This window comes from Rosa rugosa, chromosome 1, assembly GCF_958449725.1.
Source record: "Rosa rugosa chromosome 1, drRosRugo1.1, whole genome shotgun sequence".
NCBI classification, from domain to species: Eukaryota; Viridiplantae; Streptophyta; class Magnoliopsida; order Rosales; family Rosaceae; genus Rosa; species Rosa rugosa.
The window spans coordinates 52,352,640-52,376,639 of NC_084820.1; the positions used below are offsets into that span (position 1 = coordinate 52,352,640).

Genomic DNA, 24,000 nt, shown 5'->3' on the forward strand with positions numbered 1-24,000 from the left:
TCGACTAATTAATGAGTTTATATTGCTAGGTTGTTTGCTAGCATTTGGAGAAGGTTGGCCCGGCCAATAACCACCATGCTTTTCAACACTCAGCTCAGCAAGGCCTGGAGTGGTGGCAAATTGATATTTTATGGTACATAATTACGTTTCTTGAAGTTGTTGGTTTGGCAACAGACGTTAAGCTCCCAACTGAAATCCAGAAAAAAACTAAAAGCTTTATAAATCTCGGTGCTATGGAGGGGTCGACCTTTTGTTATCAATCAAAAGTGAAATAAATAAAAATTCAATAGATTTTGTCATCATTTAGTCTATTGGTAAGGCAATGACAAAGAATCCAATTAAAATTGAGATTGATGCGCAATCGGACGCCCATTGTGCGTCGGATTTGAGTCTCGTTTTGGTCAGAATTAATGTTTGTTTTGTCCGAAAAAAGTCGACGGAATTAAGGTTTTTCGTCGGAAATAATTGTATTTCCGACCACACTTTTGGTCGTAATATCTATTTCCGACGACGTAGTTTCGACCACTCATTTTGTTGTCGGAAAATTTTTTCCTATGACATATTTTCGACCAAAAACTTCGTTGGAATAAATATTTCCGACTAACTACGTACTTTTGTTGGGAATTAGTATTTGAGTATTTCCGATTACATATTTGCTTTATGGGAATTAATAATCATTACAGTCTATACAAATGACTTTTACCGATGAATAATTGTTGTCACAAACGGCTCACCTCTTGTGGGAATAAATATAGTAAATGAAATTACATTTGATTTTAATTATTAGAATTTTTTCACAAATTGAATATTTATTTTCTGGAACTTGAAGAACTAAATAAATGTAGTGAAGATTTGAATAATTGATTGAATGCAAACTACATAGTCTTAATACATAGATAAAAAACATCATCCATGACATTAGAATAGTACGAGAGAAAATACTAACCTAAAAACAAATAATAAAAGATTACATTTGTCAAACATGTCTAAGCAAACTAATTGCCACCTAAAAGCCCAATACCTACTGAAGTTAGTAACTAGAATCTCCACTTAAGCATGATTGAATAAACAAAGACAAACCTATTGTCTTCATTTCTTCCCCTTAAACTTTGCAACTGCATTCCTCAATGTCTCGTCCTATAGCCAATCCAACATGTTGCAAATTACTATAATATCTCACAGGAGGTATGAAAAAGAAAACAAATACAGCATGTTTAACAGTACATATAAAATGGGTCAGTGCTAGGCATTGTAAACATAATTAAACTTAGCATGAAAAACATATGCAATTTCAATAATGGAAGAGGTGGCACGTTCCGACAAAAATTGACTGACTTTAAACATACCTCTTTCCATAAATCTCTGCATTCATGCCATAGCCTTTTTCTCCTTTGGCAGGGCCTCTACCTTTCCTCTTGGTAGCCTCAGTTTCCAGCCCTTCCACCTCTTTGTCACCATGTGTTGATTCATTGGGAATGTCTTCAGACTGTGAACGTGTGGAAGACTCGAGATGTAAAGTGCTTGCTGCCCTTTTATGTCCTTTTCCTTTCTTTGGCATGACTGCAATATAATATGAAGATACACACGAAATTATATTGAGTAATATTGAACTGTAGGCATAAATATCAACCATGACTTAAAAGTCTGCTACATAGCGGCAAAACCTGCCCAAATGGTCCCAATTTTTGCTTCTGTACTAGTAGTTCAGCCAAATATCTGCTATTATACCAGCTGAGTATAAATGATCAAGACAATGTAAACAACAGTGGATAAGAACACCACCAAAAAAAAAAAAAACACACACACACACACAGAAAAGCACTAGCAAAGCCAACAACAAAAAAAATATACTAAATAACAGCAACACTACAATTTGAGAAGATAGCAACTAACCAATCTCTGAATACCTAGGAAATTGATGCCTATAAGGACTCCCAGAATTGAACTCTATCGACAAATTACGCTCCTCCCTCACATCTAACCAGAATACACTGGTAGGGAATTATTTCCAACTTTGTCAACATTCAACAAGCAGAAATTAAAGTAATAAGATTTAGGATGGCTAGATTACTTCTATGTTAGATGACTTAACGACTAACATTAATTCTAAACTTCACTTCTCCCCTGCTACAAAACAATATCACCAAAATCCCAAATTCCAATCAACAAACTAGAAACACAAACACAACAGATATATAACAAAAACCCTCAAACAGTATCCCCTAAAACCAAATAGCCATTTTCTCTAAGTTATGAGAAAGATAAGCTCTAAGCATACAAGGAAGTCAAGTGAAGCCTTAGATTTTGGTTAAAAGAGAATTTTCCGTTGAAGTCTAAGATAGGATTGCTGGTAATTGTCAAATACGTGTTGCAAAGAAAAGATAACTCACTTACCTCAAATCCTAAACAAGACCAATCATAGAATCGATGCAAGGCTCTTGTACTATTGCTCAACTGCCAAACTTCTTTCAATTTTTGTTTCCGAGCAGATCTGGAATGGAGGCACACCTGTAAAGAAAGACCAAGAGGATTAGAGCTTACATTAACCAGAAGATATAGAAGAATAAGACGTGCTGAGACAGAATAAGAGGAAAAAAGGAGAATTACGCGAGAGAGAGAGAGTGATGGGCAATGGAAGAGAAGCCGTGAAATTTTAGATCTTTTAGGTTTATTGGAGTTTCATCGCTGGGGGTAGTAGAAGAGTAGCGTGTAGAGGCTCCACAATTTTAGGGATATGGGCAGGATGATCAAATATTTGAGGCAAAGGAAAGAATTTTAGTGGCGGCAAACTTAAATTATTTTTTTTTTTTAAATATTTATTTATTTTTAATACAAATTTCAAACCCCAAACCCTAAATCCTAAATTCCTAATTGTTATTTTGTATTTTTTCTTAGGTATTGTGTATTGTGAACTAGGATATTTTAGACGGTGATTTATGGACTTTGCAGGTACGTGTAGTCCAGTTATATGATTACTTATATCAAACAAGTTTAATTGCATAGAATAATATCCACTTATTCAGGATATCTTGTCGGGAATAAGATATCTTGTTCAGGAGTAGATGTTATGTCGAGGAAGAAATATCGTATCAAGGAGCAGATATATAAGTTGGCAATGCAAGGAAGTGTTGAGAAACACATATCTTGACAAGTTAGAATAGGAACCATATATGTTGTGTAGAAGTGAATATCTAGTCTAAGAGCATATATATGATTGAGGAGCAAATATCGCATCTAGGAGGGAATATCTCGTCAAGAAGCATATATCCTGTTGAGGAAGAAATATTGTGTCTAGGGGGAACTATCTCGTCCAAAAGCATATATCTTGTCTAGGAAGGTACCTTTCTCGTCTAGGAACAAATATCTTGTTAAGGAACAGATATCCTGGTGAGGAAGAAATATCGTGTCTAGGGGGAAATATCTCGTCCAAAAGCATATATCTTGTCTAGGAGGGTACCCTTCTCGTCTAGGAACAAATATTTTGTTAAGGAACAAATATCCTGTTGAGGAAGAAATATTGTGTCTAGGGGGAACTATCTCGTCCAAAAGCATATATTTTGTCTAGGAGGGTACTTTTCTTGTCTAGGAACAAATACGTGTTAAGGAACAGATATGACTCAACCATTGCAAGACAAGACTCAATTATCTATCTTCTCACTTCCGGGTAAAACTATTGGCACATGTGTATTGACAGTAATGACTGAAGAGCTTCATCATGCTGCCACCCATTATGTCCTGACAAATTGTGATGAGTGTTTGCCTTTTATTGAGTACATAATCCTATCACCATAAGTACTTAAATTTATATATGTATGTGATATTAATTAATTTATAAGGTGTTCTACGTGCAGAGAACATAAGGACATTCTTCGTATACAACATGGTGATGATCGGGTGGATGAGTTGCACAAAAAAAATTTGTGGAATGGTTTTCTAAGAAGGTAATCACCATTTTGATTTGAGATATAACTGTTAATAGCTATATATATTTAATATTTTTTTATTAAAAAGTATTACATTCTTCACATGCAGATCCAACAATTGTATGTAGATGGAAAAGTGAGCGCTCAAATGCGTTCTTTGGCCCAACGTCCTGGAAAGCAAGCTGTCTACTACAAAGGTTACAATATCCATGGATTTCGGTTCCATACTGTACAACATGACGTGACGAAGAAAACACAAAATAGTGGCGTTATGGTCAAAGGAGAGAACCAAATTAATTGTGTGCCTTGGTATGGAACCCTTACAGACGTCGTTGAGCTCTGGTATACAAATCACAATAAAGTTGTCTTGTTTCACTGTAATTGGTTTGACATAGCTACCAAAGGCAAAGGTTATAAGGAAGATCGTTATGGCATACTAAGTGTCAACAATAAGGGTAAGTTGAATACCCAAGAGCCATTTGTGCTGGCATCCCAAGCAACCCAAGTTTATTATGTTGAAGGAATAAAAAACAGTGCTTGGAGTGTCGTGGTGGAAACCAAACCTAGAAATGTTTTTGAAATGCCTACTGATGAAGAGGAACCGTATCAAGAAGAAGAATCTTAGACGAGTCACACATATGCAAATCGTAACGAGGAAGAAGATAATGAAGAATGAGGTATTGTGCTTCAAGTCCCTACTGATGATTTGAATGTGTATATTCTCTTTTTTCACATATAAGTCAACAAAATAACGAATTGCTTTGTGATTGCAGTACTGTCCATTTGGCAAGGTTGAAGTCTAGACATCTGAAACTGCTGGCAAAATTTAGGCCTATTAATGTGCATTGTAATGTATATGTTGGTGTTCACATAAATTTGAATTGTATCTCTTTGTTGTTTTGTGTTCCTTGGGAGTGGTTTTGGTCTAGTCCCCCTTCCATTTGTATTTTTTTTTTATCAATAAAATTTCTAATAAGGGCGAAGAGTTAGCTCTTATTTCGCTTCTTAAAAAAAAATAAAAAAGGATTACTACTTACTATTTACTTTTTTACTATTATATGACCTTTCTAATAGTGGCTATACTTTCTAATGTCGGCCTCTACCGCCGCCGCTCTGTCCCACCGTCGGACCACCAGAGGATGACGACATCCAACTCCACGATCCCAACCCCTCTGGGCTTTGCCAGTTTTGTTCGTCAGATGTCCGGGAAGCTCTCCACGCCGGAATAGGGTCTGGGATCGCCGGTTTTGTTTGTCAGATGTCCGGGAAGCTCCGAAGCTCCACACCTGAATCGGGTCTGGGCTTCGCCGGTCTTGTTTGTCAGATGTCCGGGAAGCAACGAAGCTCCTCGCCGGAATCGGATCTGGGCTTCGCTTGCAGGTCTCGGACGACGTCAAAACTGAGGTCTATTGGGGGGCAATAGACAGATTATTGTCCCCCAATAATTTCTTAACAGTGGTTAATTAATCACTGAAATTAGAGTTTTGATAAGTCTTATATTGTTTTGAGTTTATTAAAGTACAATAATCTGTCAATGATAGAAACTGGTGATTTTTGGGGTGGTCTATTGGGAGGCAATAGACAGATTATTGCCCTGCAATAATGTCTTAACTGTGGTTCATTTATTACAGGTCATTTCAACAAAAAGCTGCTAGATTCATTAACCAAAATAATTAGGTTTATTGGGTGGTCATAAAAAGTTTATTGCCCCCCAATAATTTTTTTATAGATGGTCAGAAGTAACTCAGTTTGGTTTTAAATTAGTTTACAAAAGTACAGGTATTCAAATTCAATACTTGGTGAATTTAAGTCCCCAAACAATCAGGTTATGAGCGCCCATTTTGGCACAACGACCACAACGAATTGGCTTTTTTTTCACACTCTCCACTTGACTTGAACCGCTTCACCCTAGGCCTCCCGGGTGGCCTCTTAACAAGAATAAATGCACCTAACAACAAAAGGATCACCCATATTCCTGCAAAAAATAACAAAACAAATATATTATTGCCCCGCAATAAACAGATTATTGCCCCCCATTAATATATCATAAATACCAAAACACATTAGAAGCAGTCTTTAAACACAAAGGAAAATATCACTGAACACAATTATAGAGACTTTATAACAATTAAGACACATTATTGCCTCCCAATAGGAAGATTATTGCCCCCCCCCCCCCCAATAATCTCGACTCCGGTTGACGATTTTGCCCACAATTCCAGTCATTTTGCAACAATTCTGGTTGACCATTTGCCTTCACACTGATTTGACTCCGATTGCAACGACTCCGGTTGCAGCCCGGGACCGGAGATACAATCAAGTTGCGATTTCCGTGATGATCAGTCGCCGGCGAGAGAGACAGAAGCAAATCGAAGACATACCCGATTCTACTGGCGGTCGTCGATTCCTTCAGAAGGTCTAACCCGGCCTCGCCAAGCTTCTTAGCGACGAGGACCGTCAGCTTGGCGTCGAGCCTGGCTGCGAAGAGCACGGCGACGAGTTTCGGCGCGGCGATGGTGAGAGCCGGCGTCGTGGGCGACCAGCTGGAGGGATGGAGAGAGGGAGAGAGAGATCCGACGTCGTCTAGAGAGAGAGATAGAGAAATCGGTGAGGGGGAGAGAGAGAGACTGAGAGGAGAGAGATTGATCAGGGCAAAACAGTCCAAAAATATGAAGAAAACAGGTCCAACTCTTAGTGTTTTGGGTAAGTGGGGTTTAAAAATAAAAATTGTTGTGTAAGTGGGCAATCTCTTAGATTGTTTGGGTAAATGGGGTTAATTAACCCCAAAATTGGGTAAATGATCATTTCCCCTATTTTTTTTTATCTAATAAATTTCTTCATTTGCCATAATATTTTCTTTGAATGGACGATGATTGGCTGACAAATTATGTTGATAATAAAAAGAATTACAATGTAAACAAAGTGAGTTGCATGAAAAAAAAGTATCATATGGGTGACACGACAACTGATATCGAACAATCTCAGTTATGACTATACAAAATGAATGATCCATTTCTGGAAAGAATTAAGAGCAAAAAAGTTGGCAGCGATCTTACGTACTGAAATCTAAAACAATGAATGGCGTAAATGATATGATACTTGGTCGATCTGGTGGAGACATAATAGTAAAACGGTGTGACTGCATGCCTGACACAGGAAGAAAGTACGTGAAGCAATAATAATCCATGCATGTGGTGTGATGATATATGCAGAAGGATCTGGGTAGGCAATTATGGAGTTCTCTGCATGCATGCATGATCAGTCTATATATAGTACGGATCGATGGAGTAACTGACTAACTACCAACCATAACTAATCTGACAATGCAATGTGAATAATGAGCCACCAGTATTCCCAGATGAGGAACATGATTGAGGCCGGTGGTCTCAGATCGACTCTCAGCCAGGCGCATCACCTAAAAAGAGAAAACATATTGACTGACCTCACTTTTTAAATTTCTTTGTTTTTTCATGGTTAATGAATACTGGGCTCATTCCCTAAAAGCACTGTTTATTAGGGAAAGAACATTAAATTTAGTCACCAGAAAAGTACAATGTTACCAGAAATTGGTTGATAGATGGATCATCGCGCGTGATAATTTAAGGAGGACGTACTAAGTACTAGCTAACCACAAGTATCAATCAAAGGAGGAAATAAATCCCTATGAAGTTTTTTTTTCTTTTCTCTTTTCTTCCTGTTAAACATTGTTGCATTATTAGTTGGTACTACTTCCTATTTTTCAACAAGAAATCTTCGTTATCCTGCAGTTAAAATGCTTCTATAAAGCTCAAAATGAAACTGAATAGTTAATCTAAGAAACGAAAGGAAAATGTTGAGGAAGACAAAATCTTCACCCCATCTCTCTCTCTCTCTCTCTCTCTCTCTCTCTCTCTCTCTCTCTCTCTCTCTCTCTGTTATATATCCTTCTTTTAAAGAATACACTAGGCAGGTAAATGCCTATTTGATTGTAGGGAGAAGAATTTCTCGGAGGTAAGTCAAGTTGTAGATGATTGTAAGGAGTATTTGGATGTTTTTCAATCAATTAGAATTCGGTAAATAGTGTATCAGATAGGCTTGTTCACCTTGCTAGTAGTGGTTCTATTGATGATGTTTGGTTAGATGAGACACCTGCAATCATTCAGGATACGAGGATTATTGTGGGTGTTTTTCTGTAGCTCGGGGTTCAGGTTTTATATCCCCCTGATGCAAAATTCTACTATTAATATAATAAATGGAACCGGACGTGGAGCTGAGCCTCCCAGCTAGACTGGGTTCCAATTTCCAAACCCCTTCTAAAAAAAAAAAAAGATAAGATAATAGAAACCGATGATTAATTGAGCATAATAGAAACCGATGATTAATTGAGCATTAATAAAAATAAGAGTGAGGGGGCAAAATGTTTGGAACATTGCAGTTACATACTACTGAAATTTATAGAGATATAAATTTATCTTTTGAAATATCTACGTAAACTTAATTTATCTTTTGAAATATCCACGTAAACTTAAAGATGATCATCATTGCTCACGCCAACTCCTATCACCAAGAAAATTGAACTTGTTGAGAGTCATTGGTTCAACTATGTATAAACAAGCAATTTAGCCCTCAGAATTATCAAACTCATTTATCACATTGTACAAGGAAAGTGATAAAGCTAGCAGCCTAGCTAGAGGAAATGAACGGTGCAAAAATCAAGTGGGTTTCAAATGTCATATATTACTTTATATTTTGGTCTACATGTGTAACAACACTGTCAAAGAGGACAAAAATGAGTCAGCTTGTGATGCCCTCCTACACGTACGAGTGCACAAGCTAGGGCCAAACAAAGACTCTTTTTCTGTCTTTTTCATGTCTGGTTGTTTTGTACCTTTGTGTACAAGTTACCTAAACTTTTGTTTGTTTAGTACTGATCGACCCTTCTCCTTTTGACCCAGATTGGCATCCTCCTCTTCATTCTTACAGTGGGGAAGTTTACAATTGTGTCATCCTCAGCCACCCAACTGCATATAAATTATAGAACAAAATTTAATATTCCAACCTCTTGACTCTTGTAAAATATTGTGAGAAGCAGGAAAAGAAGAAAAGAAAAAAGAACAGATTTAAATAACAGCAAATGGTTTTTCTTGGTATTCATGGGAGAAGAGCAATGTTGAAACTATAAAACTTGGTACTGTAATTAAGCCTTGATTATTACGATTAATATGGGAAACAAGTACTAGTCTTATGTAGAGAAATCTTGCAAAATTCAAAGCCAAGTGAAGTGGGTGGATAAAGAACGTACTAGACAAATTGAGGGATAAGATATCTCTCAGTTCCCTTGGGTATGGGGAATTTGATATATTATACATAGGAAGAGGTGACCTCAAATTGAGTGATTGAAAATTAATCAATCTGGTGAATCACATGTGCACTAAAACTTGGGAGTTAGGTCTAGGGAACATCATCTGTTCCCTCAGAATTAGGGCACCTGCATTCTGTCTTTTTCTCACACATGGATGGATACCCATGTGTGAAGCCAATCACATTTTGCTGATAGCAAAGAAGGGTTGGAAGTATCTTTAGTATGTAAAGGTGAATAACAGAAAAAGGCTGAAAACAAATTTCCCATAGATGCAAAAACATCTAAAATTTAGTTAATGGCACTACTTAAGAAGACTAGAAGAGTGACTCTGATATTTGTATATACCTGAACTGAGTGATAAAGTGGTGTAGGAAGATGGAAGCTTCCAGCCTAGCCAAGTCAAGCCCAGGACAAAGTCTTTGTCCACCTCCAAAAGGAGTGAAGTTACAGCTGCTTATGTCTTTGTCCTAAAGATCAGTACCCTCAAATTAATCCATTACTCAAAAATCAAAGAGAAAAGTAAGAACAAGTTGAAGATATATAGTACGGTGAACTGGTGATCAATTAATCCTTACTTGCCATCTCCATGGATTGAAGTCATAAGCCCCATCATAGTTATTCTCATCAAGATGCACTGATCTAAAGTATGTGAAGACACACCACCCCTTTGGTATTTGATAGCCTTTTATCTCAACATCTTTCATGGCCTTCCTCATCACCCCATTTATGATGTTTCCCATCCTTAGAGTTTCTGTAATCACCTGAATACATAATTACAAGTGTAAAGAACAGATTACATAAATGGACTCTGATAAGTTTTTGAAGACTGTTCATTTGAGGTGTGTGTATAAATAATTTACTTACATTATGTGTAAATGGTAAGGATAAGTAATCACTCCAACACAATGGCACTCCAAGCTGCTCTTTGAGTGTTTTTAACTCCATGTTCTCCTTCTGAGTTCATCAAGATTTCAATTGTTAAAAGACCACAGCCAATTTGATCATCAAAATTTGGGGTACTAATCAGTATGGAATTGTTTAGTGTTTTTCCTCTAGCAGATTAGAACATAAAGTATGATTCTGCATACTATTATTGTCATATGTGCTTCTTAATTTCATCATCATGGTGAAGACATATACCATAGTGAGGACAAACGAACCAAAATGGAGCAGCACATATCTTAGAATTCTACTTTCCCCTAGAAACCTATGAGGCTAGGACAGCCACAAGTGGAACGTAAATCTACTTAAACGACAACGAAAACAAAATTGGCACAGATAAAAGTAGTCAAAGAGTTGGACTTGATTGTCACAAAGTTCCAAAAAGTTCAAAAGTGGGCTGGTTTATTTAATAGTATTTATGCGGCTGATCAACCCAAATAAGTTTATACTAATGTACCACTAGGATATTTGACTCATGACCATGAATTTGTAATTTCATTTGAAAAGTATCAGTGTGATATTCCTGAATCTGATATATGTAATGCAATGGGAAGATTATCCTAAAAGTTCGAAAATCAACTTTAAGTACTAGTACTTCTGGATGTTCGTGTACCGTTAACTGTTGAAGAGCAGTGGGGGAATCTGAAAGGTATTTGATTGCAAGAGTCATAAGAAGTGGTACTGAATCCTCTCCTGGTATCATCATATCAATCATGTTATCTGCAATAAGATCATCTGTTAATTGATCACTTGTGTCATTGAGCAAAACATCCACCACATCTTGGGAAACATTGGAGATCCCACTCTCCTTTTTAGCTTGTATAATTTTCTGGACTAGCTTGACCATTTTCTTCTTGGCCTGAAATTAGGATGGCAAAAATCATCATTACAACAATGTTATAAATTAGTAAGAAGTTTAACCACAGGCAATGTTATTCACACTCACATATACAGAATAATAAAATCTAGAATTTGGAGTGCGTAATGACTTTTTGAGAGCGTGAATAACAACGACCCTGTTGATAGTTAACTCGCCTGTAATGATCTGTAAAGTCTACTTCCAGGAATATTGATGGGTATAGACATGAGGCCAGCAATGAATTCTTGGAACTGTTTCTTTAGAAACTCCATGTCCTCACCAGGATCCAGACTAATCAATGCTTTGACAAGTACTTGAAATGCAATCTGGGGATAAAAAGGACATGAGTCTTGGTAACTTTTGTAAAGGAAGTAAAAACATCATGATTATGAATCTCATTCTGCAGACAATATGATTCAAGCAAAATTACTATGAACCCCCTTGACAACTGGTTAGCTTTCTCATTAGCAAATCATATTCTTCAAATAATTAACCTAAGTAGAAGCCACAGATAAAATTCAAACATCAATGATTCCTTTGATCACAAAGAGAGGAAGAGAGAGAAAGAGACTTGTTCAAATTTTAACCAAGTGTTTAATGGGGCACTTACTTAACCATAAAACTTTTTGAGATAGAAGAGAAGAAGCCATCCTTTTCAAAAAAAAAAAAAAAAAGAGAAGAGAAGAAGCCACATACATACAAGAGAGATGGCATCTTTTGATTTTTCTTCTGTCTATTGAAACTCTTCTCAAAAAGTCATCTTGAACTTGGATGAATGAAGCAAATTTCACACTTTCAAGATAAAATTCTCTCCAGTAGAGCTGGGAAAGAGAGAGATGAGGTACTTACATTTTTGGTTTCATCTTGAATGAAAATGGGAAGGTCATCTCTCCAAGTTGCCATTGATTCTTGGACATACTTCTGCATGTCTCTGGTGATTTGAGCTTTGAGGTGTGGAGACTTAAAGAAAGCTCCTATGAGTCCATGGATTCTTCTTTGCAAGCTTCCATTGATGAGCAATATAGAAGACTTCCCCATCAACTCTGTGAGAGATTTTGGGTAAGATGGAACAAAAGCCTTAGCATCACTTTGCAGAACAAACTTACTCACTTCTGCATCTGTTGAAACAATAGTTGGACTCCCAAATATGTGTGATTTAAACACCTTTCCATACCTAGAAACACTCCAAATAAGCTCAAAAAGTAAAGTAGCTGCAACATGAAGCTGATAATTTAATCATCACTGAAAAATGCTTATTGGGTTTGTTCTTTGCTATGTATACAACAAACCCAATAAAGCATATTCATTAGTTCAACCATAAACATGAGTTGCATGCTAATAAAAGAAGCTAACTCAGCTATATGCTCTGCATGAAAATCAGACAAAGTAAAATTGCTTTTATCAATAATTTGAGAACTTACCTATGGCGACGTTTATTCACGAAGCTCTCGGGGCAATCAGAGTAAGCACAAGACACAAACTCAATGGTTTCGCCGAGAAACGGCCATCCAAGAGTGCCTAAAGGAAGTGAGAGTCTTCTGTGTTTTGATGATCTGATATTGAAACAGACTGGACTAAACCTGAAGTAGTTTCTGGAGAGAATTAGTACTGTGGACAAGAATATGGTAGTACTACAGACTAGTACAATCAGCAACAAATTGTCCATTTTGGAAATGAAGTACGCTCTTTTCTCTATATATAAGCTAGCTTTGCTGCCTTAAATAATATTCCTAATCATGGTTGTGATTGCAGAAGAATGAATGTGCATGTGTACGTGCAACGGTGCACGCGTGTGCTGGAGAGAGAGAGAGAGAGAGAGAGAGAGAGAGAGAGAGAGAGAGAGAGAGAATGTTTAACAAAGAATAAAATTGTTTTGGGAGATATGCATAATCTAGGCTTTGAACCTATAAGAATTAAGACGGATTTTCTCTGGCAACTATATAAGTTGTTAAAGTTACCTGGAGACTTCTCACACGAGTTGATTTTGGACTTCACCCAGTTAGAAAGTTTATATCCAGGCCAGCTTTCTGAGTTGGTCTGACTAATCATAGCAAGTGCTTTGATTTTTTTATTTTTAAGTACATCTATTTCATATTTAGTGATATTAAAAGAAGATATTAAAGTAGGGAAAATTCAAACTCAAGACATGGAATGTAAATGCACTTAAGTTCATAACCACTAGAGTTGCAAACTTCCGTCATGACACTGTTTAAATCAGAAAGGTCTTACTATGGGAGAAGTCCTATAGAGCTTTGTGTCTTAATCTATGTCAATCCTGGCCTAGCTAACTCATTTCCTTACCCTCCCTCACTAATTCAAACTAATCCAAGTGCTTTAAGCGGTGGTCAATTTTGCTTGAACCACTTGAAACATTAATGTTATAGGTTGGCTTACAAGGTGCCGACGCAAGGAGCCAGCAGAAAATATTTTTATCTTTATTTTATTCTACCAGTAGTTTTCTCTGTGATGCAAGTAGCAGAAAGAACTCAAAATTGCTTCATGACTATCATGATAAGCTTACAATATATGTACATATAGAAATCAATTAGGAGAGAAGTCCCCACAAGTCCATGATTGATCTTGTGGATTTGAGACAGGCCCCCCTATGCAGAAGGCTCAGCTGGGTGGCCTCGTGCGCTCATGTGAGACTCTTTAGTAACTCCAACCACACTACTCCATCATCATCATCATCATTCTCTCTCTGTGTAAAACTACAAACTAGCTAGGCCAACCTCTCAAGTCTCATTCATTCCCATCCTTCCTCTCATTTTATATGGTAGGGGCCTAGAAGCCACATGTGCTTTGCCCTCGTCTCTTTAACAAAAATAATCTTTCATTAATCATTATATAAATCCCTAGCCTCTTCATGAAAGATGTTGAGTATACCAGTATAGGCAATGCTGTCTTTTTCTGTAATGACTAAACTGTCTTAAACACAAGAAAGGGTCCTCAAATGTGATGAAAATGAGAGAGTAAAAACTGATGGACCTCTATTTTTGGTGCAGAACTTATGAACAAACAAGCCATATAACCATGTGACCATAAGGGGAAAAAAAAAATGCTAATACGATCCTATATTGTTTTTCCAACTCTCTTGCATTTCTTGAGGTATACATGACTCTTGTTGAAAGATGCATGCATAGAACAGTCGTTTTGTCGGTGTTACTTTTTTCTGCTAACCTTCAAAATTGTTCAATAATAGTTGGATTGTTAAGCATTTTTTGGTATGAACCCATCCTTTTAGGCTTTAGCTTTCTAAATCTCCCTTGACTGTTGCTTAACGATATCAAATTCTAATGATGGCTATTCTCGCCCATGTTTTCTATGCAGCCTTGCTTTATTTCCTATGTCCAAACTACCTAACTTGTGATTATCTTGCAGATTCAATATTTTAGTAAGGTTTCAATCATCATTCTGTATGTAAACTAATGCATACTTTAGCCACAGACAATCATTTGATCAAATTGTTCTGCTAATAATCCGCTCCCTCATTAATTTTCCACTCTATCTTTCAGAATCTAAGAGGATATTTTAGATATGTTTGTTTATCCTCTAAAGCTATGGAGTTTAGAGATCTTTTGAAGTATATTGTATATTCTGCAGTAGTCTACGTGTATGCTTCTAGCAAACAAAATTTGATTGGAGATTGAAAAGTACTGTATTAACTTAATCCTTGATTTACTTGGTTGGGTATGGAAGGGCTTGCATTGTATGGCTACTTTCTTAATATGCACATTTAGTGCTTCCATCTCCTTCTGGAAGGTCTTCATACGCATTAGGCGACTTAAGTTATAAAGATGTTCACATCCAATGTTTGTAAAGGAAAAAAATAAGAACCAAAAAAGGCCAGAGAAAAATGCTATACTTTTGTTCCAGTGAAAATATTGTATAGCATGAGACGAACAAAAATGACAAGGAGAGAGATGGTATTTGTCAGCATTGCTGAGCTTCCTTGTTAGAAAGGAAGGGAGAATTATGCAGTAAGCTTCACTTCAGAAGAAGACTTGGCATAGTGAAAAAAAAAATCATTCATTTCCAATACAGTATATGCAGACTATAAGTTTGTTTTGTTTACCTTCACCTTTCAATCATAGTGAATTGGTTTCCTAAAATGTTCTTGGCTCATTTTGTTATGGTCGAGTCTCAGATCTCAAAGTCATATGTGTATATTCAAGGTTCAGAAGGAGAACAATATAGTTGCATGTCAGAGGACTTCAATATAACATAGCCAGGTCAATAAGAGTTTCAAACTTTCATCAAATGAAAACGACAACTAAATTTGTGCAGACATGATCCATTTTAAGACAATCCCACAAAATGAGTAGAAACAAAGAACGACTTGAGAACCCTTGTTTTGTGGTAGTTTTCCTTTTTGAAAACAAAGCTTTAACAATTAGATTCTTGGAAGAGATTTTGCTCTGATAAACTGTTTCAGAAGGGCTTTCTCCTCATCAATCCGCTTCTTCTCTTCAGGATCCTTTGGTTTAACCTTTCTTTTTTCTTCCAGAATCCACTTGAAAACTTCGCGTTGTTGATCCTCTGAGATTGGTTCTCGCAATTTCACAGGCTCTGTGATGGTTGGCGGGGGTAGGGGTTTCTCAGTAGTAGGAGTTGTTTGGGCAACAGTTGAAACTGCAGTAGTAACTTCTTCCTCCACAACTATCTCTTTCTTTTTCGTCCGCATGAACAAGTAAGCTGCAAATTAAGTGCACTACATCAAACTAAGAATCAAATTGTCCAGGATGGAGTCCATCACTGATTACTATAATTATGCAAGAAAAAAGCAAATAAGGTATGGCAGCATTCCTCTAAACAAAATCTTAAATATGCTTCTTTTGAACTTGTTCATTAACAACCATGCCAGACACACATCCTGTGTCCATACCTACAAGTGCTGGTGTAATGCAAATTCTATGTACCCACTTAACCCCACTTATAAGAAAGCGAGATAACCATCCCTAATTTGTTGCAAACAGGAGCAGAGAATGCAGCGGGTTCAGAATTTTACCAACTGAAACATGAACATACTGGCAAATCACAACGTCTTTGTCATATGGTACAACATATGAAAAGGGGAAAAGAGAAGTTATACTCATCCAATTTATTATAAGTTTACACTCATACAGGTTCCTTTAGATAAAATTCATGATGCAGGTTGTTTTCTTCTACTTTCTTTCCTTGTTTTGTGGGGGAACAGATTGAGAAAGATTCTCCCTGGTATACCTCCACACATATCAATTAATGCAGGAAATAGGAAGCCTGGAAACTTAATTCTTATACATACTCGAAATAAGGATACAAAGAATGATTGATTTGTCAACATAAACATGCTTAACCATAAACAATATAAACCCCAAAGGACTAACCTTAAGAAGTAATTATAGATCTTCCCCTTGATCAATCTATGGATGCAACCTCTTTATGGAACCAAGATAGCTTGGTGATTGATAAAGCAGACCTAAGACTAGCTTTACTTGGTAGCCAAGTAGATAGGCAACCAATCCACTTTAAACAACAATTCATTGTTAGATTAGGATTACCGGACTCACATTACACTACTTACTCTGCAATTAATGTGTTGGGCTTAATTAAACAATGTATTGTCCAAATAATTCTTACATAACAAACATCAAAGTCGGTTTCAAGCTACTGATATCGAACTGAATACATTCATTTACTCTGTGTACATATTGATACAAAAATACACATTTCTGAATACAAAAGGAACAATGGGAAAGCAGCAATCGTATTTTGATGAGGTATCTTCCTCTCTAAGCTATCGTCATAATGTTTGTTTGGAATATGTCCCTTAACATCAATGCCAGGAACAAATCCCACACCCCCAAGTTTTAGGGTAATACACATTCCATATACCCATTTAGATTGTTAGCTCTAGGGTTAAAAGAATCATCCCTAACCTGTTGCGAATAAAAGCAGATAAGGCAAACTGTAACTCAACATTTGTTTGAAGTCAACAGAGATTACGATCTAACAACAAGACCTTCTGTGCTGGTCGAGCAAACAAAGATATTTGGATTCTTTTTTTTTTTTAAATAAACAAAATTTTATTAAACACAACTTACACAAGTAGGACAGTACAAAGTAGGGGTGTCCACTGATGCTTCATCAATAGAACAGCTAAACAAAACATCTCATAAGAAAACTTTGAAAAAGAGGATACAGACAACTAAGAGGCAACAGCCATCCAGTCCAATGAAATAGCATACAAAGAATTATCTCGAACCCAAGAGAAATTGATGCCCAAAGCCAAAGGATGAAGCTGTAATATCTACAAAACTTGAGCATATGTGAAAGTCAGGGATGGCACAGAAAGCCCTCCCTTTTCCAAAACAAAAATAGACATCCAGCACTAACTCAAAATATAACTCCTTGAACTAACCCTTGCAAAATCCCAACATTAGTTCCACAACCTAGTGTATTCTTTTTGGACACAACAATTGATCTGACATATTTATTTGCTGTGACACTTCTCTCATATCTCTTACCACTCCCTTTCAAGTCTGTCCCCTTACACACACACACACACACACACACACACACACATATATATATATATAGAGAGAGAGAGAGAGAGAGAGAATATTCATGATGAGATCTCTAGCACAACAGTAACAGTACAACCACAAGTATCATATGTACCTTGCAACTTTTAAATTGTTTATATATTTATGTAGCATTTTCCCAATAAGTTCAACATTAATCATCCATCATATAATGATAACTTTTTTTCCTATCGAAAATTTGAAGCTTAAGTGGGAAGCTACCACAGTATCAAGTATGGACATTTTAAACTTCACCCTCCAGAATATTTTCAAAAATAAAAAAAGATTGAAGAATTCTTGTAGTGAACTAGAGAAGTTAAACTCCTACTGCAACACAATAACATCATGCCCACTTTGTTCTGTCCACATAAGCAACAATCTAAGTAGACCCTTTAACAGCCCCAGTCCCCTTTGAGCATTAATAACTATACAGGGGGAACTGTACAGAGTTTATTATAAAAAATTTAACATCCAAAAGTAACCTATTTATACCAAGTTAAAGATAAACTACGGTACTGAAAACATCTCTTATCATATAGTACAAAATGTGAAAAGGGGAAAAGGTTTAAGAAAAGTCAGATTCGCCAAAGCTATTTGAAGTTTATGGTTATACACACCATTTACTTAATACAATCGAGAGGCACTTGCCTACAATGGTAGATATGCTCCGCTATAGAGGGTGAAACTTCTTCATTTACTTTATCTATTAGATTGAGAAATTGGTTACTACTGTCTATAAGTCATTGTAGGAAGTAGGAATTGTGGCAAAAATACTGCGTAACTCAGTAGAGTAGTTACACATTTTGATTGTAATTAGTGTATGGTGACCACTTAATACAAGTGGACAGTCTATAATCCCACATACAGCTCAAAGCACATGGATACTAATCACAAATTAAATTTGGACAAAATGTCCAAACATCGAAAAGATTCTAGCTTTTCGATGCGAAACAATTGGATCATGAGCAACACAGATAATCAAAGTTAATATGCTTAGAGCTGCCGACTTATACCCCAGAAGAAAAAAGAAAGAAAAAAAGAAAAAAGTTGTTGAGTAAAATATATAGAGAAACCTCCAACGCCGAGATTGACAGTCAAGAGCAAAGGCCAGAGAAACTTGTAACGGCGAGCAAACGACTCTTTGGGGAGCTGCGGCGGTGGCGGTGGCGGAGTGGAGGACTGAGAAGAGGGCATTGTTGATGATGCTGAAGCAAAAATCTGTTGATCTTGAAACTGTTTCAGGTGTGCTGTTTGTTTCCACCAAAACCCAATTAAACAATGATTCAATTCAATAATGAATAGGATGATGGGAATTGAGGTACCTTTCTTGGGTTTGTTGGTGTAGAGCTTCGGACCTTCGCTCATTCTCGCTGCTTTTACCTCTTCTTCAACTCCGACTTGGGTTACTGTTTCTGGGTTTAACCACTGCAATCGGGTTACGGGCCGGGTTGGAAACGGTTCCGGTTTTAGTTCATTTCCCGGGTCTATATATTCTTTTCTAAAAAATTTTTAGTCACCCCAACGTATGGCCTAGGGTATGTCATTGGTGCAATATTGACCTTTGGTCAATATTTCAGTCAACGTAACCAACCACCAAACTGATATTCTGAATTTGCGATTCTCGACAACTCCACAAACATCAAAGATGTCAGTTAATCCAATGAAACCCAACTTTTAGTTCAAGACCGACAGGCAATTCTCAAATTTGTAGTGTCAAGTTAACCAAATTGTAGTCAGTCAATGAAAGTTAAATATAGCCGGACTAAGAAAGAAGAGAAAGAGAGGAAAATGAAGGACGTGATGATCAATGCGCCGGTGTCAATAATACTTATCACCAATGGTCAGGAAGGCCAAATCGAGGACCAAACCAGTTCGAAACTGCCCATGTTACTAGGTGTAGTTTTGGATTTTGGGTGCCGAAATGTCACCCCAACGTATAACTCTTTCCATCAACCACAATTCTACTCGCCTAAGGAATAGTTTTAAGGAATTGCGATGAACAAATGGATCTCAACATGTTATAAATTCAAAATTTGAAATCGTAACAACTTAAATTTATGCATGCATTTATTTAAACCGACAGATCTACTTGCCCCTTATAATCCCTTAGGTGAGCAACTTTACCATCCAACATGTTTTTTTTTTTTTTGGACAACAATTAACTTCTTGTTATTTGGTGTTGCATTGAGTGTGCTCGAGATAGAAGTTCCGTATATCGTCATGACCGCCACTTAATCATAAAAATTATTCACACTTCAGACCATTCAGATAGAACTTTTAAATGTCATAACACAAGACACATTCTACTCAAATATTTTATTTTGATTTAATCCTTTGAAAGTTATAGCTGAGGCAGCCACTTCCTTATTCAAATCAGAAAGATTTAGTCCGTAAAAGTTCTATATAACTCATATGAGTAGGACACCCACTTCCTGATTCGTATCAAAATGAAAGAAAAATTAAAGATCACTAAATCCCTATTACATCAAGTTTAAAGATCGATCTGATATTTTTATGCCCATAAGTTATTGCAATAACTTGTCCATTTACCATCTTCATTTCAGGGAGTTTTCAATATCTACCACAAAGCGATACTTGATATCCTTGTTTATGAGCCTCTCAATAGCTTCATTCACATACTGAATTGGAACAACTTCTATGTTTGGGTATATCTTGTGAGCGGCACAAAAGTTTAGCATTTCTTGAATCTGTTTTGTACCACCTGCTGCGCTACCGGTAATTGATCTCTTACCTGATCACAAAATTACCTCAACTCCATGAATAAAACTCTTATGTGAAATTTAAAATGAAAAATTATATATATGAACTATTTATGTAAAATGAAATGCTAGAATAAGTACCCATAATAAGGTTTAAAGGGCTCAATTTGAGTTCACTTGGGGCACCCACAAGGACTAGAACACCAGCAGTCTTCAATAGCGGCATGTACAAGTCAATTAGGTAATCCCCAGATGCCGTGTCAATGATAAAGTCAAGTGACTTAGCCTGCGCCTGCATTAAAGAAAACGACTTTTTAGTATTGAAATTGTCAATTGGTTTTGTGTTGGAGTTTATTTTGTTGTCAAAGTGATTCTACCTTCATTTGGTCTTGGTTGGATGATATGACGAAATTGTCTGCTCCAAGCAGAGTCAGAGCTTCGTCTTTCTTTGACATGCTTGTGCTGAAAACAGTTACCTTGAGTCCCAAAGCCTTGCCGAATTTCACAGCCATGTGACCAAGACCACCAAGGCCGATCACGCCTAGGGATTTCCCAGGTTGGTTCATCTTATGGTCCATCATGGGAGAGTAAACAGTAATGCCAGCACAAAGCAGTGGGGCTGCTGAAGCCAATGGATAGTCCTCTGGTATTTTGAAGCAGTACCTTTAGTTCAGGAACAAACTAAAAGTTTACTAAATACAATTGCTCCCCATCGGATAAATGACTATAGAAAGCATCGGCCGGAAATGTAGATCAACTCAGTTAGTAATACTTACCTTTCGTGGACAACAGTGAAAGTGGAGAACCCTCCATGGGTGATGGTGCCATTGTAATCAAAACGGTTATAAGTAAGTACTGGTCCCTTATCACAGTAAACTTCTTGGCCATCGTTACAATACTCGCAATCTCTACATGAGTTGGTATAAGTTCCAACCCCAACATGGTCTCCAACTTTGAAGCGATGAACATTTGGACCAACCTCTTGCACAATGCCAACAATCTCATGTCTGTTTATAAATTGAAGTATAATCGATTAATATTACTAGATAAGAACTCAAATAAACCACTTGAATATATATATATGTATGACATATACTATTGTACTTACCCAGGCACCATAGGATAGGTTGCATCTCCATGTTTGTTCCTTGGCCAAACGACCTCAGCATAGCAAACTCCACAATGTGTGATCTTTATGGAAACATCGTCGGCTTGAACATTCCTGATGAAAAAGTGATGCAATCTTAGCTACCCAATTAACATATTATCGAGCGAGCAATGCAGTACAATGTTTGAATGCTGATCGATCTTTAAATAATCGTGTTTTTTTTTTTTCAGGGTTTATAACAAGCTTTGTACGTAGCAGCATTTTCAAACCAATAAAGACTTGCTCTTGTCACAGCATTTGGTGACCATATTGGGCGATCCTAGGCTAGGCCCTAGCAGTAGTACTCTTAAGATTGATCGAGGTTTGAGCATACATGCATACCTTCGATTAAATTTATAAGGCGATAGGACTCCGGAAGCATCTCTTGCGGCCCATCCCAAGCAGTTCCCATTTCCATTTGCTGCACTAATTTCGGAGCTCATTTTGTTTCAGTTGCGAGCAAATTGGATAGATCGAAGTAGTAAAAAGAAGACAAAGAAGGCTCAGATTCACCAAAACTCAGATGAGGGAGATATAAGCAGGTGTAAGTTGTGAGACGTCTATTTCTGATTTATGTCTATTTGTAGGGACGTAGATCGACCAGGTAGTACTTAGAACAGAGGATTACGCAAGAGCATACGTATGCGATGAACTGATGACTTGATGCACCCAGCGTACGCAGTGATGTCTAATCCTTGCGACTATTTACCATTAGATAATGAATAATATTGACCCCAGAGTCCCAGACAACGATATGGATAGATTATTGATTATTCTGCCACATTTCAACGGATCAAGGTAAATAACTAAAGAATCAGTCTCATAATGCCCATGAACAGTCGGTCAAACATTTCTCCGATGAAAGAAGTCTTTCTTTCTAAGATGTATGTCCCAAAGTTAGATTTTCGTTATCGTTTACTAATTGTTATATAATAATAAAAAAATATTTACTGTAAAAACAAAATCAACAAGTATCATTGATAGGTTAGTCTCTTCTTTTTCCCAATCTTCCACTACTTTTGCTACGCTTTTGATGATTATTTGGGCTACATGGAGGAATCGGAATGCAAAAGTGTGGGATGGGGATGTTAAACCTGCCTTCGAAGTGGTACCCATTACTCTAGGTTGGTGGGAGGAATATAAGGCAGTTCATGCTTCAATAAAGGAACCAAGACCGGTAAGGCACGAGCTGTGGACGAAGCCTCCTGTGGGTTTGGTGAAACTTAATGTTGACGCTGCATTTGATAATGTTACAGGTTGTACTGGGGTGGGTGGGATCTTTCGAGATTCCAGTGGCTCTTTCCTAGGAGGATTCAGGCACTCTGTCTCGGTTTCAAACTCAGCTAGGCATGGGGAGCTCCTTGCTTTGCTGTATGGGGTCAAGCTGGCAGTTACCCATCATTTTGTTCCCCTGATGGTGGAAACAGATTGCCAAGATCTGGTCAATGTGATTGGGAGCTCAAGCTTAACCTGGACTGAGCTGGGTTTCTTGGTGCATGATCTTGAGGGGTTGTTGAAGGTTTGCTTCAAATGCCCAGGTTCGTTATGTTCACCGTAGTGCAAACAGGGTTGCTCATACCCTCGCTCAAGAGGCCAAACATGGTTCTTTTTCTTTGAATTATTTCAACGTAACCAACCACCAAACTGATATTCTGATTTTACGATTCTCGACAACTCCACAAACATCAAAGATGTCAGTTAATCCAATGAAACCCAACTTTTAGTTCAAGACCGACAGGCAATTCTCAAATTTGTAGTGTCAAGTTAACCAAATTGTAGTCAGTCAATGAAAGTTAAATATAGCCGGACTAAGAGCAACTCCAACAGCTTCCCCATATTTTGATTTTTCCCTATTTTAGGGAAAAATGAGCCTCTTTTGCTCCAACAGATTCCTTAAAACCATCCCTATTTTAGAGATAAAGAGGAAAGAGAAAACCAAATTCCCTAAATTTACAGCAATCTCTAAAATTTAAGGAAGAATTATGGAGATTTTAGAGATTGCTATAAAATAGGGAATCTGTTGGAGTTGGAGAAGAAAAAAAGGCTAAAGTTTTGACTTTTGCTTCCCTATAGTACAGAAATGATAGGGAAGCTGTTGGAGTTGCTCTAAGAAAGAAGAGAAATGGAGGAAAATGAAGGACATGATGATCAATGTGCCGGTGTCAATAATACTTATCACCAATGGTCAGGAAGGCCAAATCGAGGACCAAACCAATTCGAAACTGCCCATGTTGCTAGGTGTAGTTTTGGATTTTGGGTGCGGAAATGTCACCCCAACGTATAACTCTTTCCATCAACCACAATTCTACTCGCCTAAGGAATAGTTTTAAGGAATTGTGATGAACAAATGGATCTCAACATGTTATAAATTCAAAAATTGAAATCATAACAACTTAAATTTATGCATGCATTTATTTAAACCGACAGATCTACTTGCCCCTTACAATCCCTTAGGTGAGCAACTTTACCATCCAACATGTTTTTTTTTTTTGGACAACAATTAAC

The 24,000-nt window shown here is 37.1% G+C and overlaps 4 protein-coding genes and 2 long non-coding RNA genes across 6 annotated transcripts; 2 read left to right on the forward strand and 4 right to left on the reverse strand.

Annotated features, from left to right (window-relative positions):
- Positions 1-971: 971 nt before the first annotated feature.
- LOC133740680 (uncharacterized) lies at positions 972-2,881 on the reverse strand. The gene is made up of 4 exons (XR_009861373.1): positions 2,608-2,881; positions 2,395-2,508; positions 1,347-1,560; positions 972-1,137 (listed from the first exon to the last, which is right to left on the reverse strand). It is a non-coding gene; the product is annotated as an uncharacterized LOC133740680 (long non-coding RNA).
- Positions 2,882-3,630: 749 nt separating this feature from the next.
- On the forward strand, positions 3,631-4,076 carry LOC133725268 (uncharacterized). Its single transcript, XR_009854324.1, has 3 exons — positions 3,631-3,770; positions 3,852-3,941; positions 4,033-4,076. It is a non-coding gene; the product is annotated as an uncharacterized LOC133725268 (long non-coding RNA).
- Positions 4,077-8,619: 4,543 nt separating this feature from the next.
- LOC133725389 (3-epi-6-deoxocathasterone 23-monooxygenase CYP90D1) lies at positions 8,620-12,925 on the reverse strand. The gene is made up of 8 exons (XM_062152636.1): positions 12,487-12,925; positions 11,915-12,239; positions 11,242-11,391; positions 10,820-11,065; positions 10,129-10,218; positions 9,840-10,025; positions 9,610-9,731; positions 8,620-8,923 (listed from the first exon to the last, which is right to left on the reverse strand). The coding sequence occupies exons 1-8, from the start codon at positions 12,729-12,731 to the stop codon at positions 8,824-8,826; spliced, it is 1,464 nt and encodes a 487-aa protein (XP_062008620.1). The 5' UTR covers positions 12,732-12,925; the 3' UTR covers positions 8,620-8,823.
- Positions 12,926-15,211: 2,286 nt separating this feature from the next.
- Positions 15,212-19,118, reverse strand: LOC133725390 (uncharacterized). The gene is made up of 3 exons (XM_062152637.1): positions 18,951-19,118; positions 18,702-18,875; positions 15,212-15,760 (listed from the first exon to the last, which is right to left on the reverse strand). The coding sequence occupies exons 1-3, from the start codon at positions 18,991-18,993 to the stop codon at positions 15,459-15,461; spliced, it is 519 nt and encodes a 172-aa protein (XP_062008621.1). The 5' UTR covers positions 18,994-19,118; the 3' UTR covers positions 15,212-15,458.
- Positions 19,119-19,929: 811 nt separating this feature from the next.
- On the reverse strand, positions 19,930-22,049 carry LOC133740693 (probable cinnamyl alcohol dehydrogenase 1). Its single transcript, XM_062168643.1, has 6 exons — positions 21,838-22,049; positions 21,457-21,570; positions 21,125-21,355; positions 20,726-21,011; positions 20,490-20,640; positions 19,930-20,380 (listed from the first exon to the last, which is right to left on the reverse strand). The coding sequence occupies exons 1-6, from the start codon at positions 21,936-21,938 to the stop codon at positions 20,184-20,186; spliced, it is 1,080 nt and encodes a 359-aa protein (XP_062024627.1). The 5' UTR covers positions 21,939-22,049; the 3' UTR covers positions 19,930-20,183.
- Positions 22,050-22,528: 479 nt separating this feature from the next.
- On the forward strand, positions 22,529-23,053 carry LOC133730283 (uncharacterized). Its single transcript, XM_062157908.1, has one exon. The coding sequence runs from the start codon at positions 22,529-22,531 to the stop codon at positions 23,051-23,053; it is 525 nt and encodes a 174-aa protein (XP_062013892.1).
- The last annotated feature ends 947 nt before the right edge of the window (positions 23,054-24,000 follow it).

What these genes read in the sequence shown, in the direction of transcription:
- LOC133725389 (XM_062152636.1), bottom strand. Translation starts at nt 12,731, where the DNA reads ATGGACAATTTGTTGCTGATTGTACTAGTCTGTAGTACTACCATATTC. An exon ending in TTCAAGATGAAACCAAAAAT is followed by an intron (nt 11,392 to 11,914) that starts GTAAGTACCTCA and finishes TTTTATCCCCAG; the next exon opens with ATTGCATTTCAAGTACTTGT. An exon ending in GACTTTACAGATCATTACAG is followed by an intron (nt 11,066 to 11,241) that starts GCGAGTTAACTA and finishes TCCTAATTTCAG; the next exon opens with GCCAAGAAGAAAATGGTCAA.
- LOC133725390 (XM_062152637.1), bottom strand. Translation starts at nt 18,993, where the DNA reads ATGAGCGAAGGTCCGAAGCTCTACACCAACAAACCCAAGAAAG. An exon ending in CACCAACAAACCCAAGAAAG is followed by an intron (nt 18,876 to 18,950) that starts GTACCTCAATTC and finishes GGAAACAAACAG; the next exon opens with CACACCTGAAACAGTTTCAA. An exon ending in TGTCAATCTCGGCGTTGGAG is followed by an intron (nt 15,761 to 18,701) that starts GTTTCTCTATAT and finishes CTTAATTTGCAG; the next exon opens with CTTACTTGTTCATGCGGACG.
- LOC133740693 (XM_062168643.1), bottom strand. Translation starts at nt 21,938, where the DNA reads ATGAGCTCCGAAATTAGTGCAGCAAATGGAAATGGGAACTGCTTGGGA. An exon ending in ACCTATCCTATGGTGCCTGG is followed by an intron (nt 21,356 to 21,456) that starts GTAAGTACAATA and finishes ATTTATAAACAG; the next exon opens with ACATGAGATTGTTGGCATTG. An exon ending in CCAACCAAGACCAAATGAAG is followed by an intron (nt 20,641 to 20,725) that starts GTAGAATCACTT and finishes TCTTTAATGCAG; the next exon opens with GCGCAGGCTAAGTCACTTGA.
- LOC133730283 (XM_062157908.1), top strand. Translation starts at nt 22,529, where the DNA reads ATGATTATTTGGGCTACATGGAGGAATCGGAATGCAAAAGTGTGGGAT.